Raw genomic sequence first — 17,337 nt, 5'->3', positions numbered from 1 at the left:
GTTGGTGACTAAGCTGAGCCTAAACCCAGCTCTGTGTGCAAACCTCAAACAGAATGAATTCCACGCCCTCCTGCATGGCAGTGGCACCAAGGGGTTAAAACTGCAGCTCAGATGCACGTTTAATACACCATTTATTGCGTGTTGAATTTATTTATTGTTTCTTCAGTCTCGTTTCAGGTTGAATCATTTCTGAGCTGGCTTTTTGAAGAGGTGAACAAGTCCCACGGGGAGCCTGGCTGATCTCTGGGGTGGGGGGATCTCCTTGCACCTCGGGCTCCCCCTGCTCTGCAGGGCTGGAGTCAGCAGGAGTGGGTGGCTCTCTCTGTTCTCCCACCCCCTGAACTGCCTGCCCCCCTTCCTTGTTTCTTTTCACTTGTTCCCTCCTTCCCTTTATATGAAAAGACCTTTTTTTGTTATCGCTTTGGTGGTGATGGGACAGCACCGTGGTGCATCTCTGTGGGTCCTGCAAATCGTGGAATTCATCCCTGAGCTGATAAACAAGTGGGAATCTCTGCCACTGGATCCGACTGCCAACGGTAAAACCAAGCTTAAAACAGGGGATAGAAAATCCTGATACCAAAAATGAGGGGGTTTGTAATATTGGAAACTCTTGGGAATGAAGTGCTCCAAACTCTTGGGAATGAAGTGCTCCAAACTCTTGGGAATGAAGTGCTCCAAACTCTTGGGAATGAAGTGCTCCAAACCCTTAAGGAGAGGATGATGCTGAGCAGTGATTGATGATATTTCATCCTGCAGGAATCTCCTGCTTGGCATCCCAGGAATCCAAGCTTTATGGGTTTTTTGCTCCTGCCAGTGTGAGGTAAGGTTAAAACTGGGATTTGCTGGCCCAAGACTCCCAGGCAGCCCCAAGACCCTGCAGCGGAGTAAGACAGCAATATTCCAGCTGGGAGTTTTGCTCTGGCTCTCCCTTCGGCAGTCCCGGCGCTGACACCGCCTTGGTCGCGGCTCCAGGGCTTTATCCCCAGTCCCAGCTGCTCCCAGAGCAGCCCTGCCACGCTCTGAGGGCGGCAGGGTCCCCGTTGGTGGCTCTCAGGCAGGACAGCAGCTCCTCGGGGACCAGCATCTGCTCGGGGCCGTCGCCGGGCGGCTCCCAGCGCTGCTCCGGGCCGGGTCCGGGTCCCGCCCGCCCCGGGAATTCCAGGCTGCTGTTGAGCACCAGGTTGATCTTGTCCAGCAGGCACAGCTGGGGTGTCCCTCCCTGCTGCTCCCACAGCTGGGGGACGGGGCTGCTGTAGTCCAGGCAGGACATCCCCGCCTCTGCCGCGGGTGGCTGCGCCTGCGGGATCCCAGCAGCGACGTACCCCAAAGCGTTCCCGACGGAGAGCTGCGGCTTGTAGGCACCCAGCTGCCCTGGGGACACGCTGCTGGGGGCCACCACGGCCCCTGGGACCTCCCTGGGCTCGGGCACCTCCGTGTCCACGCTCTGGGGCCGCTCCTGCGCCGGCACCTCCTGGACATCCGTGACCGCGGGGTCAGCGGGGGCCAGGAAGGGCTCCTGGAGGCTGGAGCTGGGGAAATCCGCCTTGTCCTGGGGAAAAAAGGGGGCTCAGGCAGCAGGGGGTGGTAACAGGAGAGCTGTCATTAGGGCTTGGGCAGCCTGGGCCCAGGCAGGGAATGGGAACAGCTCTGAGGTCCCTCCCGGCCCCGGGCAGCTGTGGCCATGGAATACAGAAAATGGGGAATTCAGGTTCCATGGAATACAGAAAATGGGGAATTCAGGTTAAATGGAATACAGAAAATGGGGAATTCAGGTTTAGCAGAATACAGAAAATGTGGAATTCAGATTGAACAGAATACAGAAAATGGGGAATTCAGGTTAAATGGAATACAGAAAATGTGGAATTCAGGTATAATGGAGTATAGGAAATGTGGAATTCGGGTTGAACAGAATACAGAAAATGTGGAATTCGGGTTGAACGGAATACAGAAAATGTGGAATTCAGGTTTAGCAGAGTACAGAAAATGTGGAATTCAGGTTAAATGGAATACAGAAAATGGGGAATTCAGGTTTAAAGGCCCCAGTGAATCCAGGCTCCCACACCCCTGGGAAATGCTTCCTGAGCAGTCCCAGTACCTCAGAACTGGAACTCTCCCCATCCCTGTTCCTCACAGCACTGCCCTCTCCCAGCTAACAGGGAATGTTACCAGAGGAGATGGCCTCCAGTTGTGCCAGGGGAGCTTTAGGTTGGATTTTTAGGGAAAATTTCTCTGTGGAAAGGGCTGTCCAGCCCTGGCACAGGGTGGAGTCCCCATCCCTGCAGGGATTTAAAATCCCTGTGGATGTGGCACTTGGGGACACGGGGCAGTGCTGGGGGATGGTGGGACTGGATGTTCCCAGAGGGATTTCCCAACCTGGATCATTCTGCAAAGCCAAGCTTTAATCTGAGGGGAAGCAAAGCCAGGAGATAACTCTGCCCTCACCTGGAGTGACTTCACCACGCTGCTGTTCTCCATGCGGGGAAAGTCCTCAAAGAGCCACTTGGGCAGCAGGGACACAAGGGTGGCCTTTACCCTTCAAAAGGCAAAAACAAACCCCAAATGTTACTCCAAGGGGTTACTCAGATATTCCTCATGCAGGATGAAACTGCCTGGGTAGGCAGGACGCATGAAGAACACCCAGCCTTGGAGAGGGGCTTGGAAACTCTGGGTTCCCCATTCTTTAATTTCACCAGTTTCATGTTTATTTGACTTTTTCTGTTGGTCTCTGCCTTACTGCAGAGCACCAAAAAGTCCTTTCACACAACAGCCTGATAAATGTGTGGCATTGCCCTCGGGCTGAGGTGAAAAGGGCTCTGTCGTTGATTTTAAAACGTCCTAGAAGAAATTTTATATTTCTTCTACGTACAAAAAAAAAAAAAAGAATTGGAAATAAGGAAAGAAGATATGGAGGAGAAAGGAATACCTTTTCCTGACTGATTTTTTAAACATCACAATTGCAAAGAGAACGGATGATCCGAGCACGCTGAGGCTCAGTCCCAGGAGAACTCGGATGTCATCATCTGCAGGAGGATGGAGAGGGAGGAGGTCACGGCCCGGTGCTGCAGGCACTCACCATTTCCTGCCCCAGCTCAGAAGTGCTGATGTGAGTGCCTCAGCCCGGGCTGGTTTTGCTTTTGGTTTAAGAGCTGCACGGATGGTGACCTTTAGCAGAGGATGTGCACGCAGAGCACCCCCGAGTGCTGGAAGTGCTGAAACATCCCTGGTTCCGGCTGCAGGGTGGGATCAGCCCCTTGCTTAGGTTAATTTGATAATTCCCTGGTTCTGGCCCTCCCCCTTGGGCTGGGCATTGTATTTTAACCTCGGTAGGAAGCAGAACTCAAACCCACCCTGCATTCTGTGGGTGCTGCTCACCCCTGAGAGCACACAGCCTTCCCTGCACGTGGGGAAAACCTCCTTTAGCAGCTCTGACCTGCCCAAAGCACCTGGGAGCTCCCAGTTCCCGCTGGGTTAAAGCTGGAGAAAGCCTGGCTTAGCAAGGCAGAGCTGCCCTCCTTACCCTGGGACGTCGGGCTGTGGGCGCTGCCCAGGAGCGGCTCCTCTGCAGGGGCTGCAACAGAGAGGGGGAATGTCTGTGCTGCTTTGCAGGGCTCTGGGCACACAGAACCCGCCCTGGCTCTGTCTTTTCAGGAAAATCAGCAATGGTGTAACGAGAACAATTAGGGTCCCTGAAGTCATGAGTAACTGCAGCTCTGTGGGGTCACACAGTGACCCCACAATTAAATGAGGGGTTGATCAGCTCCTGTCCCCACCCACAGAACCTCTTCCCTGCACATCCCTCCCGCTCCTCAGCACCCAAAACAAGGCTTTAGTCCCCCTGGGGAGATCCATCAGTTTTCAGCAGCATTCCCAGGCTGTTTAACAGCTTTCCCAGAGAAGTTGTGGGTCCCTGGCAGTGCCAGGCTGGACACTGGGATGATGGGAGGTGTCCCTGCCAGGGCAGGGCTGGCACTGGGTGGGCGCTGAGGTCCTTCCACCCCAAACCACTCTGGGATTCCGTGATTCCCAAAGTGCCTGCACCCCTTGGGAATGAATTTCCTGATTATTTCCATGCAGAGAGGGGAGGTCTGCAGCTGAGGGCCCTGCCATGGCAAGGAGCCTCTTTGTGCTGACATGAGCACCAGCTCCTGGGCTCACAGACCCTGCTCTGGGGGGCTCAGACCCTGCTCTGGGGGGCCCAGACCCTGCTCTGGTGTCACAGACCCTGCTCTGGGTCTCAGACCCTGCCCTGGGGGGCTCAGACCCTGCTCTGGGGCTCAGACCCTGCCCTGGGGGGCTCAGACCCTGCTCTGGGGGCTCAGACCCTGCCCTGGGGCTCAGACCCTGCCCTGGGGGCTCAGACCCTGCCCTGGGGCTCAGACCCTGCCCTGGGGGGCTCAGACCCTGCCCTGGGGTCACAGCCTGGCCTCGCCCTCAGCCCCTGCCCAGCTCTGGAGGACACCCAAAGCCACGCCGGTGATGAAGAGGAGTTTTCCTGCCCTGAACCCTTCCCAGACTGAGGCTGCCTGGCCCAGCTGCAGGTGTCCCTTCCAAGGCGCTCCGTGGTTCCCACCCAAGGTAGGAAGGGCAGGCAAAAAGCTGTGTTTTGCGCTGCAGGTGTCCCTTCCAAGGCGCTCCGTGGTTCCCACCCAAGGTAGGAAGGGCAGGCTGGCTCTGCTCTCTGCAAAAGCTGTGTTTTGCTTTTCTATTTTCCTTTTTTTTTTTTTTTTTTTAATATCTGCTGTATTTTGGCTTATCTGTAACATCTTATTGTGAGTTCTGCATATGCAACCTCACTTTTCTGCCATGGAAAGGGACAACGACTCCATTGAAGGAAAATGAGGTTCTTGGGTGTTCTGGGTCTGTGCAGGGAGCAAAGACCAGCTAGAGATGGGTTTTACATAAATACATCGATTAAATGTATTAAATACATCGATTCAATGTATTAAATACATCGATTCAATGTATTAAATTTGGGGTTTACACAAATACATTGATTAAATGTATTAAATTAGGGTTTTACACAAATACATTGAATTAATGTATTAAATACATTGATTCAATGTATTAAATTAGGGTTTTACACAAATACATTGATTAAATGTATTAAATACATTGATTAAATGTATTAACACATTGACTAAGTGTATGAAATGAGGGTTTGACACAAACACATTGACTAAGTGTATGACATGAGGGTTTGACACAAACACATTGACTAAGTCTATGACATGAGGGTTTGACACAAACACATTGACTAAGTGTATGACATGAGGGTTTGACACAAGCACATCGAGGAGCGCGGCGTTCCCGCGGGCTCACCTGTGCCGGGCCGGGGCGCGCTGCTCCCGCCGGGGTACACCGCGAACAGCCGCACGCTCGGGAGCGCCGCTGGCCCTGCGGGACGGGACGGCTCAGCTCGGGGTGGCACTGTGCCCGGCCCCGGGCTGCCGCTGGCAGCAGCCCCTGGGCGCCTGGGCTCCTTCCCGGCCCGCCAGCTCATTTTACATTCATTTTCTTTCCCTCCCCATCCCCTCCCTCCCCTGTGATCTTCACCCAGAGATCCCAATCCCACTGTGCGCCCTCAAATCTGCTACTGCTGCCCTCCTCCTCCTCCTTCCCTGAGGGCTCTTCATGGCCCCACTCCCCAAAAACAGGTGGGCAGGGGCTCGCACTCAAATGAAGGTGTCTTATAGTCTGATTTGGATTGATAATCTGATTTGGATTGATAGTCTGATTTGGATTGATAATCTAGTTGGGATTGATAGCCTGACTTGGATTTATAATCTAATTGGGATTTATAGTCTGGTTTGGATTTATAATCTAATTGGGATTGATAGTCTGATTTGGATTTATAATCTAATTGGGATTGATAGTCTGGTTTGGATTTATAGTCTAATTCTGCTTTATAGTCTGATTTGGACTGATAATCTAATTGGGATTTATAGTCTGATTTGGATTTATAATCTAGTTGGGATTGATAGTCTGGTTTGGATTTATAATCCACTAGGGATTCATATTCTGCTTTGGATTTAAAATCCAGTTGGGACTGATGTTGTGATTAGGGTTGGTGAGGTGCAGAGGAGCTGTGGCAGGCACAAAAGGGGATCCTGTGTCCTACCTTGGATGTAGGCGTGCGTTTCCCCGTGCGGGATTCTCTCCCAGCAGAACTGCTCCTGCTGGCCGTGCTGGGGGCTGGACACCCACTCCAGGATGAACCAGAGCAGGGGGCTCGGGCTGGCCGCGGGGGGCTGCCACTGGACCAGCAGCCTGCTCTGCTGCTCCGCCTTCACCTCCACGGCCTCTGGGGCTGGGAATGCTGGGGAGAGAGAGGCCAAGGGCTGTCAGCCCAAACTCAGCCGTGGGGACTGGGAAGGGTCAGCCCAGGACAAGTGTGGCTTTCCTGGGAGGCTTTGGAAACTGAAGGGTGAACAGGGAGTTATAGAATATGGTGGGTTTATATCTAAGCATACAGAATATGTGTATAAATCTATCTTTAGGTATTGATCTGTATTTCATAGAATTATTCAGGTTGAAAAGGCCTTAAAGATCAAGGCCACCACTGCCCTGTGTCCCCAAGTGCCACATCCATGTGGCTTTTGAATCCCTCCAGGCATGGGGACTCCATCCCTGCCCTGGGCAGCTGTGCCAGGGCTGGAGAACCTTTCCAGGAAGGAACATTCCCAATATCCCCCCTGAGCTGCCTGGCCCAGCCTGGGGCCGTTCCCTCTGCTCCTGTCCCTGTTCCTGGAGCACAGCCCGACCCCGGCTGTCCCCTCCTGGCAGGAGCTGTGCAGAGCCACAAGGGCCCCTGAGCCTCCTTTGCTCCAGGCTCAGCCCCTTCCCAGCTCCCTCAGGGATTCTGCAGCCCCTTCCCAGCTCCCTCAGGGATTCTGCAGCCCCTTCCCAGCTCCCTCAGGGATTCTGCAGCCCCTTCCCAGCTCCCTCAGGGATTCTGCAGCCCCTTCCCAGCTCCCTCAGGGATTCTGCAGCCCCTTCCCAGCTCCCTCAGGGATTCTGCAGCCCCTTCCCAGCTCCCTCAGGGATTCTGCAGCCCCTTCCCAGCTCCCTCAGGGATTCTGCAGCCCCTTCCCAGCCCCGTTCCCTGCCCTGGACACGCTCCAGCCCCTCACTGTCCTTCGTGGGGGACATTCCCTGCCCTGGGGCTGTGCCCACGCTGTGGCTGGCACAGCCCAGGTGCCCCTAGCCAGCTGTGCTGATCCCCAGCCAGATGTGGAGCTCTGTGTCTGCGAATCCCAAGCCCACCCCGTTGGCTCTGTCACGTCCCTGAAGTGCTTCAGCTGTCCCTGCTTACCAGAAACCTGCACGGTTCTGATAAACGTCACAGCTTAGAGAGGTTTTTCCACCTTGTTTCTCTTCAGTTTCTTTTTAGTCATGTGTTTGTCCTCAGCTTGAATGGGACTTTCCCCTCCCATTGCTCATTCAGAGGCGTTTTTCAGAACTAGCAAAGTGTGGTTGTGGGGAAAACCACAGCCCAGGGCACAGGGACATAAGGTGGTCCTAAAAGGATTTAAAAGGGTTTTTTTTCCCTCCCTTCTTTTTCAGTTTGCAGGGACCCAGCTGGCAGTGAGGGCTGGCAGAGGCTGCAGGAGCTGCTTTGGAGCAGAGGAGCAGCCTGGCACCCTTTGCTTTGCCAGAGAACACGGGCAGGGCAAATTTAAAAATGAGTTTGTTGCTGCAGCCTTAGGAGGTGAAGGGCTGAGATTCCAGAGCCTGGAGGGGCTCCAGGAGAGCTGCAGAGGGACTGGGGACAAGGATGGAGGGACAGGACACAGGGAATGGCTCCCGCTTCCAGAGGACAGGGATGGATGGGAGATTGGGAATTGGGAATTGTTCCTGGCAGGGTGGGCAGGGGCTGGGATGGAATTGCCAGAGCAGCTGTGGCTGCCCCTGGATCCCTGGCAGTGCCCAAGGCCAGGCTGGATGGGTTTGGGGCAGCCTGGGACAGCTGTCCCTGCCATGGGACAGTGAAATGAGCTGGGCTTTGAGGTCTCTCCCAACCCAAACCACTCCAGAATCCCATGATTCCACATCCAGCTGGGGATATCTCCAGGGGCCATGTCTGGGGGGCTCCGTGCCCCCGGTGGCGCGGGCAGAGCAGTGCCAGGGCCGTCCCCCCGCACAGCCCAGCGCTTTCTCTGCGCTTCCCCCGTACCTTCCTGCTCCGCAGCGGGGTTCAGGGGGATGCTGGCGGGGCTGGAGGTCCCTTTGGCGTTGCGGGCGGTGACGAGGAGGCTGCGGGCTCCGGGCGGCACCAGCACGGCGCACTCGGTGCCGGCGGTGCGGCACAGCGGCCGCGCTCCCGCCGCGCTCCCGGCGCTCACGGCGTAGCCCAGGATCCGCCCGCGGGCATCCCGCGGGGCCAGCGGCTGCGGGGACACGGCGACAGGGCTCGGGGGTGTCCCCGGGACCCCGGCTGTGCCCGCCTGCTGGCAGGTTTGGCAGGGGTGGGGGGTTCTCCTGCCGTGCCCGCGGCCGGAGGGCTCCTCGGGGAGGGCGGCACCGGCGGCGGCTCGGGGGGGAGCGGCGGAGCCGAGCCCCGCGGGGGCTGCCCCGGCCCGCCTTACCTTGATCAGGACCGTCACCTCGCGGCTGCCGTCGGGCAGCGCCCGGCCCAGGCGCCGCCACACGGCGGGAGCGGCGGCGGGGGCTGCGGAGAGCGGGGACAGCGTGAGGGACACCGTGACACACCGGGGGTGACACACCGGAGAGACACCGGGAGAGACACCGTGACACACCGGAGAGACACCGGGAGACACACCGTGACAGCCCGGGAGGGACACCGTGACACCGGAGAGACACCGGGAGACACACCGTGACACAGCCGAGGGACACCGGGAGAGACCGTGACACACCGGAGAGACACCAGAGTGACACAGCGGAGGGCACTTCGAGGGGACACCGGAGGGGACACCGGGAGTCACACCGTGACACAGCGGAGGGACACCGTGACACACCGGGGGGACACCGGGAGGGACACGGTGACACAGCAGAGACACACCGGAGGGACACCGGGAGAGACCGTGACACACCGGCAGTGACACCGGGGCACACCGGAGGGCACACCGGGAATGACACCGTGACACAGCGGAGAGACACCGGGAGACACACCGTGACACAGCCGAGGGACACCGGGAGAGACCGTGACACACCGGCAGTGACACCGGGGCACACCGGAGGGCACACCGGGAATGACACCGTGACACAGCGGAGAGACACCGGGAGGGGCACCCTGACATACGGGAGGGCACCTCGAGGGACACACCGGAGGGACACCGGGGCACACCAGAGGGACACCGTCACACACCGGGGGTGACACACCGGGAGGACACCGTAACACACAGGGGGTGACACCATGGCACACGGAGGGCCCCGAGGTCCCTGCAGCCCCCCAGGAAGCCCCCCCGCCCGGGCTGCCAGGGGAGAGGGCGCGGGCGGAGAGCAGCGCGGGCGCTGCTGCTGGGGTACAGCACCGCCGTGCCCCGCTGGGCTCCCCGGGCTGGCCGTGCCAGGCTCGTGCCCGGCCCGTGCCGAGGCCAGCAGCTGGCACGGGTGCGCGGAGCTGCCTCGGTGACCGCGATTTGTCGCCACACCGCGGCCGATGGGATTTTTCCACCCAGGGCAGCAAGCAAGGCGCTGGGGATGCTGGAATCTGCTCGGTCGGAAAAGCTGAGAACACCCAGCCCAGCCACCCCCAGCGCTGCGAGGCCACCACTGCCCCGCGTCCCCAAGTGCCACATCCGCAGGCACTTTGAACCCCCTCCAGCGTGGGGACAGGGCTGGCACATGCCACTCGCGGGTGTCGCCGGCGCTGACCCACCTGCCTCGGGGGTGCGGTACAGGAGCGGGGGGCTCCAGGCGCTCCAGGGGCTGCGGGCGGTGCCGAGCCGGCACCTGGCCTGGAACACGAACTCGGTGTCGCTCTGCAGCTCGTGCTGCCAGCGGGGACCCTCCCGTGGCACCTTGTCGCACAGCTCCACCTGCGCGGCAAGCAGGGCGCTGGGGGAGCGGGATCCAGCGGGTCCCCACTGCCACCGCCACCCCCGGGCGCGGGCACGGGCAGGACCCGCCCGGTCCCCTCCGGTGCCACCCTGCGGGGCACGGCCAGAGCCCCCAGCCGTGCTGGGAGTGTGCCACCGCGGAGGTTTTGGGGCTCCTGTGGCAGCTGGGGCCAGGCTCAGCCCTGGCAGCGCTCGGGGGTGTTCCCATCCCTGCCCCAGTGTGGTTTTGTCTGGGGTGGGCACTGAGCATCCCCCAGGATTTTGTGCCTTGTCCTCGCAGAGCGGAACGCTTGGAAACATTTGGATTTCCCTCCTTTTGCTGAAAAAGCTGAGCTAGCCCTGCCCACGAGGCCCTCTGCTGTCCCAGATGTCAGCCCTGCTGCCCCCCGAGTGCGGGTGCCCGTTTGACCAGCGCGGAGCAAAGGGGTGAGTTTGGGGTGACCCCAAATGTTCCCCTTGCCCGCGGGGTCTCCAGCGGGAGCGGGACTGGCACCTCCTCAGGGTGCAGCTGGGGGGTTTGGGGGTCTGGGGGCTCACGTGCCAGGCGGGGGTGCCCGTGGGCCTGCGCCTCTCCTCGCAGTGCACGCTCCTCAGCCGGGTCTGGCTGCTCCAGTGGGTGGTGGTGATGGCTGGGGACGTGTCCGTGGTCTCAGCCCCGACGGGCACGGGCAGAGCGGGCACCACTGTGGGGACAGGAGGGAGGGCAGGGCAGGGCGCTGTCCTTGGGCTCGGGGTGTCCCCAAAGGGACACTGCAGGGCAGGGTGGCCACGCACAGCCCCGGCATGCCGTGCTGCTCACGGGGGATGGAGGGAGGGATGGGTGTGGAGGGAGGGATGATGGATGGACGGACGGATGAGGGAAAGGATCAAGGGATGGATGAGGGATGGACGGATCAATGGAGTGATGAGGGACGGATGGATGGACGGATGGATGGATGGATGATGGATGGATGGATGGATGATGGAATTATGATGGATGGATGGATGGAGGATGGATGGATGGATGGAGGAAAGGATCAAGAGACGGATGGAGGAAAGGATGGATGGATGGACGGATGGAGGGAAGGACGGACAGGTGGACAGATGGATGGACAGGTGGGTGGAGGGAAGGATGGACAGTGGACAGACAGCCATACCCAGCTCCTGCAGGCTGAGGTGCAGCGGGGCCGAGCGGGCAGTGCCCAGCGCGTTGCTGGCCTGCACCCACAGCGAGTAGTGGCTGTCGTTGTGCAGCTCCCTCAGCAGCACAGGTGAGTCTGCAGGGAAGGTCTTTTCTTCCTCATCCTCCTCATCCCGTGCCACCACCCTGGAAGCAGAAATGCCCGTCCCAGCACCCGTCAGTGCCCATCCCAGCACCACCATCGCTGGCAGGGCCACCCTGGCTCCTGAGGTGTCACAGCTCGTGACCAGGGCATGGCCATCCCCAACCCAGACTCTGTCACCCCAAAGCGAGCTGGAAAGTCACTCCCTTCCCTGGCACTGCTGCTGGGGATTTGTATTTTCACACTGGGAAGGGAACTCCTTCCTTCATTTCTGGCTTCATGCTTTGGTTTGATCCCAAATTTAGGCAGGAGCTTTGTCCCTCCTCCTCACAAAGCTTCCATCTGACGGGATTTAATATCCTTAAAACTGAGTCAGGAGAACTGAGAGCCTGCCAGGCTGGGCCGTGGGGACCAGCCACAGCGTCCTGGGATGGCTGTGACATGCCAGGTGGCGCTGCGGGGACCTTGGTGGCAGGGAGCACCCCCGGGTGGGCTGTGGCACACCGTGCAGCGGGCAGCGCCTCTGCCCCAGCTTCAGGCTGGGCTCTGGGCTTTGGGCAGCGCCGTGCTCGCCCCCTGTGTCTCGGAGGGAGCCGCTCCGCTGGAAGCTGTGGCTGCAGGGTGGGACTGAGCCGGGCACTGCCCGTCCTGCGGGGCACAGCCCGCGGCTCTCGGCCGGGAGGTGACAGAGCGGGAGCTGCAGGAAGTGGAACTGGGGCACGGCAGTCCCGCTGCCACCGGGGTGCCACTGGGACTATTAGCAGGGCTGCCACCAGGGTGCCACCGGGGCTGTCATTGCGCTGTCACTGGGCTGTCACTGGGGGTGTCACCGGGGTGCCACCGGGACTATTAGCAGGGCTGCCACCAGGGTGCCACCGGGGTGTCACTGGGCTGTCACCGGGTGCCACTGGGACTATTAGCAGGGCTGCCACCAGGGTGTCACCGGGGCTGTCACTGCGCTGTCACCGGGTGCCACCCGGGGCTCACCTGCGCAGGTGGAGGCTGTGCCGGGTGGGCAGGTGCGTGACCCGTCCCGGCTGCCAGGCGCACTGCAGCCGCTCCGAGCCCTCGGCGATGGCGCAGCTCAGGTTGCCGGGAGGGTCCGGGGGGTCTGCGGGGGCGAGGCCGGGTGAGGGCACGGCCAGCCGGGGGCAGCCAGGCTGGCAGGGGCCGGGGCACTCACAGCCCGCCCGCAGCTCCGTGCCGCACACCAGGCTGTCGCTGTGGGGGCAGCGGGAGAAGCAGGTGACGGTGGCCAGGGGCATCTGGAAGCGGCGCAGCCGGAGCCGCACGGCGCCGCCGGGCAGGGCCAGTGGCGTCCCCGGGGCGCGGCTGTAGTTGAGGAGGATGAGGAGCTGCGGCGAGGGGCAGCGCAGCCGGGAGCGGCAGCCGATGGCGATGTCCGAGCCCAGCCGCACCACGGGCGCGGGCTCCACCCACACGCGGCCCTTGCACTTGAGGCTCGCAGCACCTGCGCCAAAGAGGGTGGGCTCGGGGCTGGCCCGGGCCAGCGGAGGGTGGGCTCGGGGCCGGCCCGGGGCAGCTGAGGGTGGGCTCGGGGCTGGCCCGGGACAGCCGCAGGTGGGCTCGGGGCCGGCCCGGAGCTGCAGAGCTCGGCAGGGAGCGGCTCTGCTCCCTGGCATGCAGCAGCAGCCCGGCTGGAGGCTGCGGCCGGGGGGTTACAGCCCGCCCTGCTCACCTTCAGCCCCGTGGGATGCTGGTGAAAGCGGGGCACGAGTGGTGCCGGGGAGGAGTTGTTGCTGGCACGGCGGGCAGGCGCTGGCACGCGGCGTCCAGAGGAGCTGGGGCTGCTCCTGGGTCCCTGGCAGTGCCCGGAGCCAGGCTGGGTGGGATCGGCACGCTCTGTCCCTGCTGGGATGAACCCCCACCCCTTCCCTCGCTGACTCATCCCGGCAGTCAGAAACGGCCCGTTTCGCCGGTTTCACCGATTTCAGGCTTCGCTCTACTGTTTAAATGACTGCAGGGAAATAACCTGCGCTCTGAGAGCTCTGATCCCCAAGATTAGGGCGGCGGGGGCGCTGCCCTTCCCTATCAGATGAAGCTCGGCAGCAGCCCCGCTCTCAGGCGCTATCGGCTCCATCTGCCCTTCCTGGAAAGGGCAGGGCTGTGCTCGGGGCTGTGGGGGCACAGGGGCTGCGGGGGGCTGGGGATGGCCCCGGGAGCCTGGGAATGGCCCTGGGAATGGCCCCGGGAGCCTGGGATTGTCCCCGTTCCAGGGAGGGGAGAGGGAAGGAGAAGCAGCTGCAGGACACGGGACCCACCCCCTGCAATGCCCCCTCAACCCCACAGCTCTGTAATTGTCCCGTTCCTACCCCAAACCCCCCGCGGGTCCTGGGCGTGGCTCGGGTGCCATCCTGGTGGCCCTGTGGCCGTCACTCACCTGGGCACAGGCAGCAGAGCAGCACGGGCAGCACCCAAGCCTGGCCGGCCCCCGCCATGGCCGGGCTGTGGCATAGTCTGGGGGGTAAAACACCGTGGAGCAAACAAACCCTGCTGGGGCAGCGGGAGCGGGGCTCGGCAGGGACATCTGAGCAGCCCTGCCTCGGGGAGGGGGGACTGGGGGGCTGGGGGTGCTGCCCCTCTGCCCAGAGCCCCCCCAGTGCTGCCGGCAGGGCTGGGCTCCCACGGGGACAGGAGGGATGAGGATGCTCTGGAATGAGCCCCCCGAGGGTCAGGAGCACCGGGAAGTGTGGAAAGGCTCGGGGAGCTGCTCAGCCTGGAGAGGAGGGGGCTCAAGGGGGATCCTTGGGGGTGGATGTCTGGTGGGGGAGTAAAGGTGAGGGAGCCAAACTCCTCCTGGCGTGGCCCAGGGGCAGGACAGGGGACAACGGGGTCAGGAAATCAGGAAATTCTAGCTAAACGTGAAGAAAAAGCTCTTTAAAGGTGGCCAGAGTGGGGCTGCTGCCCTGAGGGCTCGTCCTGCAGTCTCCATCCCTGGGGATGCTCAGACACGGTTTTATGGGATGGAAACTCCCTGTTTCCATAACCTCTTTCCCACAGGTCCTGCCCAGGCTGAGCCAGGCTCTTCCCAGCAGTGAACCCCTTGAGACAGCCCCAGAATCCCAGGCCAGGCCATCCCCCCCAGCCCCAAGGAGTCACCCGTGTGCCTGCACCCCACGGTTGCTCAGATTTGCCCCTGCTCCCTTTGCCTCTCTCCACAGCCTCTCTGGGAGAATTCCCTCAAGCCAGGAAAGAGATCCCAGCCTCACCAGCCTCGTGGGGCTGGATGTGGGGCTGGAAGGGCTCTGCAGCAAGAAGCATGGCACGGACTGCTGAGAGCAGGGAGAGGCAGCTCCCGGGGGAATTGCTCCTTTCCAAGAGAAGCATCCTCCTGGAAGCATGCCCTGGAGCCGGGGTGGCTCCAGCACCCCCACAGGCCCCTCTGGGGTCCCAGGGCAGACCCTGACCCAGCCCTGCCACCCCCATTGCCCTGCCTGGGCTGAGCCCCCAGCCAAGCCCTCGCTCCCTGATTCCCTTTCCCGTGCAATACCTGCTGTCAGGAATGGCAAGTTTCCCTGGAGGGAGGCCAGAGCCCTCAGTGCAAGCTCCAGAGTGCTGTTTTCCAGCCCAAACCAGGCCACCACGAGCAGCAGCAGCAGCAGTGAGTGCTTCTCGTGCGGGGTGAGGTGACCTGGTTTGGTTTTAGGGCTGATCAAGCACTCGTCGTGGGTGAGTCAAACTTCAAGTGCCTCCCAATTACCTGACCTACAAAGAGAGGCTGTGGGTTCCCAGGTGCCCACGAGCCTCCTGCAAACCAGGGCAAATCAAAAAAGGCATTTGGGGTCCCTATGAGAAGAGCTGGGTACTCTGAACCTGCCCAGCTATGCGAGGGGCCGCCGGCTCTGCCTCCTCTGGAATCACGTTTATGTTCTTATTCCAGTTCAGGGGCATTTGCAGGCTCCACAGCCAGAGGAACGAGGCTGTTTGGAGATGCTGGGCTTTGAGCTCATCTCTGGTGTAGCCTCCTGCTGCACTAGGGCTGAAGGAATGGGAATTGAGCACAGAAGGGAGAAGCTGCTGCACGGTGCCACCCCAAATCCCGTGGAACCTTCCCCAGGGGCAGGACAAACGCAGGAGCAGCGGGTGAGCAGCAGCAGATGGGGCCTTTGGGGTTAAATATTTAACTTTTGGGGTTAAATGCCGGGGGCTGGGAGCCGGGAAAAGCAGGGAATCCTTACCTGGGCAGTCCTTGGGATGTGCAGCACCGGGAGCTGCAGCAGCAGCAGCAGCGTGCCCTGCACAGAGCAGAGCTCCCCTCCCGGTCTGAGTCAGTCCTTGGGAAAACCCAGCGTCCCTCCGAGCTGCAGCCGCGGGCAGGGGGCACCCCAGAGCTCTGCAGGGCTTGGGCTCAGCCCGGGAGAGCCGAGCCCATCCCCAGGGCGTGCTCTGGTCTCCCTGGCAGCACAGCAGAGTCCTGGGCGCTGTCAGGGAAAGAATTTTCCTGCCGATCCCGGAGGCGTGCAATGGAAAGTCCTTAAGGAACGGGGTTGATTTCACCAGCACTGAGTGTCACCCCCTCGCTGACACCCCCTGTCACCCCCTCGGTGCCCGTGCTGTCCCCAGCTCACCCAAGGACGCTGCAGGCAGCGCATTCCCAGCGCTGGGAGATCCCGGGGATGCTCCGGGGATGCTCCGGCGCTCTGCACCCCCGGCTCGGCAGAGCCCGGCGCTTCCTCCCTCGTGCCTCTCAAAGGGTTAAACCTCAAAAACGGTGTTAACCTCATTAGACACTGCAACCACAGGAAACCCCGCGCTGCTCCCGCCTCTGCCCGGCGGGAGGAAGCGCCAGGGAGCAGCGCTGAGCCCCGGGAAGGGCAGCGCCAGCAAACCCTGCCCGCTCCGGGCTTCGGGTGGGCCGGGGGGGTGTGGAGGGGAGGGCGGGAGCCTGCAGGGACGGGGGATGGGAGAACCATGCTGGTGGTGAGGTTGTGTCATATGTGTAATGTATGTAATGTGTGTCATGTGTGTCATGTGTGTAATGCATGTAATGAGTATAATGTGTGCAATGCGTGTCATGTGTGTCGTGTGTGGTGGTGGGAACGTCTGGGTTTGTGAGGTTTCACGCACCCCGAGCAGGACCCGGGGGGGTTCAGTGGGAATTTCAGCTTTGGGATGCCCTGGAGTGCTCGGTGCCCGGGGCACACAGCTGGGCTGCACGGCCAGCGCGCACATCTGGAGCCAGGGCAGCACAGCTGGGGGAGGACAGGCACTCCTGGGCCCGGGCGGCACATCTGGAGCCAGGGCAGCACAGCTGGGGGAGGACAGGCACTCCTGGGCCCGGGCGGCACATCTGGAGCCAGGGCAGCACAGCTGGAGCTGGCAGGGGGTGTCAGGGCCCCGGGAGCCGCGGGTTCCTGCATTCCCAGCCCGTTTGTGTCCCCGTCCCCTCCCGAGATGAGGTTTCACGCACCCCGAGCAGGACCCGGGGGGGTTCAGTGGGAATTTCAGCTTTGGGATGCCCTGGAGTGCTCGGTGCCCGGGGCACACAGCTGGGCTGCACGGCCAGCGCGCACATCTGGAGCCAGGGCAGCACAGCTGGAGCTGGCAGGGGGTGTCAGGGCCCCGGGAGCCGCGGGTTCCTGCATTCCCAGCCCGTTTGTGTCCCCGTCCCCTCCCCAGCACCGCAGCCGCGGCGCGGGGCTCCCCGGCAGCGGGGCCGGGCTCACACCCGCTCCTCCCCACGGGTTTCTCTTCCCCTGCTGGGCAATCCCAGCTGCTGCCGCCCTCCCGGGCAGCCCCACCGCCCCTTCCCACCCCCGTGCTTGGGGCTCCGTGCTTTGGGTGTTCCTCGGAGCCCGATGAGGGAAACTGAGGCAGGGTGGGCTGGGCTGAGGGAGGCTCTCCTCCCGTGGGGCTGAGCTGTGGCTGCCCCGGGTCCTGCCGCGGGCAAGGCCAGGCTGGACAGGCTGGGACAAGGTGGGGCAAGGAGGGGTTTGTGCCCCCCTCCAGCCCAAACCATGCAGGATCTGTGATCCTCCATCCAGGGGTGGAACCCACCCCGGTGCCCCGCAGAGAGTCCCTCCTCAGAGAGGAAA

At 61.4% G+C, this 17,337-nt stretch overlaps 1 protein-coding gene across 4 annotated transcripts; it reads right to left on the bottom strand.

The window, feature by feature from the left end:
• Positions 1–640: 640 nt before the first annotated feature.
• On the bottom strand, positions 641–15,932 carry IL23R (interleukin 23 receptor). Of its 4 annotated transcripts, none has more exons than XM_039711855.1 (17): positions 15,481–15,932; positions 14,793–15,007; positions 13,683–13,759; positions 12,981–13,172; positions 12,465–12,752; positions 12,269–12,392; positions 11,156–11,325; positions 10,557–10,702; positions 9,839–9,998; positions 8,586–8,668; positions 8,174–8,387; positions 6,119–6,316; positions 5,320–5,394; positions 3,518–3,568; positions 2,924–3,020; positions 2,443–2,533; positions 641–1,549 (listed from the first exon to the last, which is right to left on the bottom strand). In XM_039711855.1, the coding sequence occupies exons 3-17, from the start codon at positions 13,738–13,740 to the stop codon at positions 977–979; spliced, it is 2,520 nt and encodes an 839-aa protein (XP_039567789.1). In that variant the 5' UTR covers positions 13,741–13,759; positions 14,793–15,007; positions 15,481–15,932; the 3' UTR covers positions 641–976. The 4 variants fall into 4 exon arrangements, with proteins under 4 accessions (XP_039567789.1, XP_039567790.1, XP_039567791.1 ...); XM_039711856.1 differs by having other exon boundaries at positions 12,981–13,153; XM_039711857.1 differs by having other exon boundaries at positions 12,981–13,124.
• Between the last annotated feature and the right edge of the window lie 1,405 nt (positions 15,933–17,337).

This window comes from Passer montanus, unplaced genomic scaffold (assembly GCF_014805655.1).
Source record: "Passer montanus isolate IOZ18808 unplaced genomic scaffold, ASM1480565v1 scaffold25, whole genome shotgun sequence".
In the NCBI taxonomy this organism is placed as follows: domain Eukaryota; kingdom Metazoa; phylum Chordata; class Aves; order Passeriformes; family Passeridae; genus Passer; species Passer montanus.
The sequence above is the reverse complement of the archived record's forward strand: the minus strand, read 5'-3'. Positions and strand labels throughout refer to the sequence as shown.

Coding starts and splice junctions, on each gene's coding strand:
- IL23R (XM_039711855.1), bottom strand. CDS start 13,740: ATGGCGGGGGCCGGCCAGGCTTGGGTGCTGCCCGTGCTGCTCTGCTGC. Junction 12,393..12,464: donor CACGGAGCTGCGGGCGGGCT/GTGAGTGCCCCG, acceptor TCGCCCCCGCAG/ACCCCCCGGACCCTCCCGGC. Junction 8,669..9,838: donor GTACCGCACCCCCGAGGCAG/GTGGGTCAGCGC, acceptor CGCTCTCCGCAG/CCCCCGCCGCCGCTCCCGCC.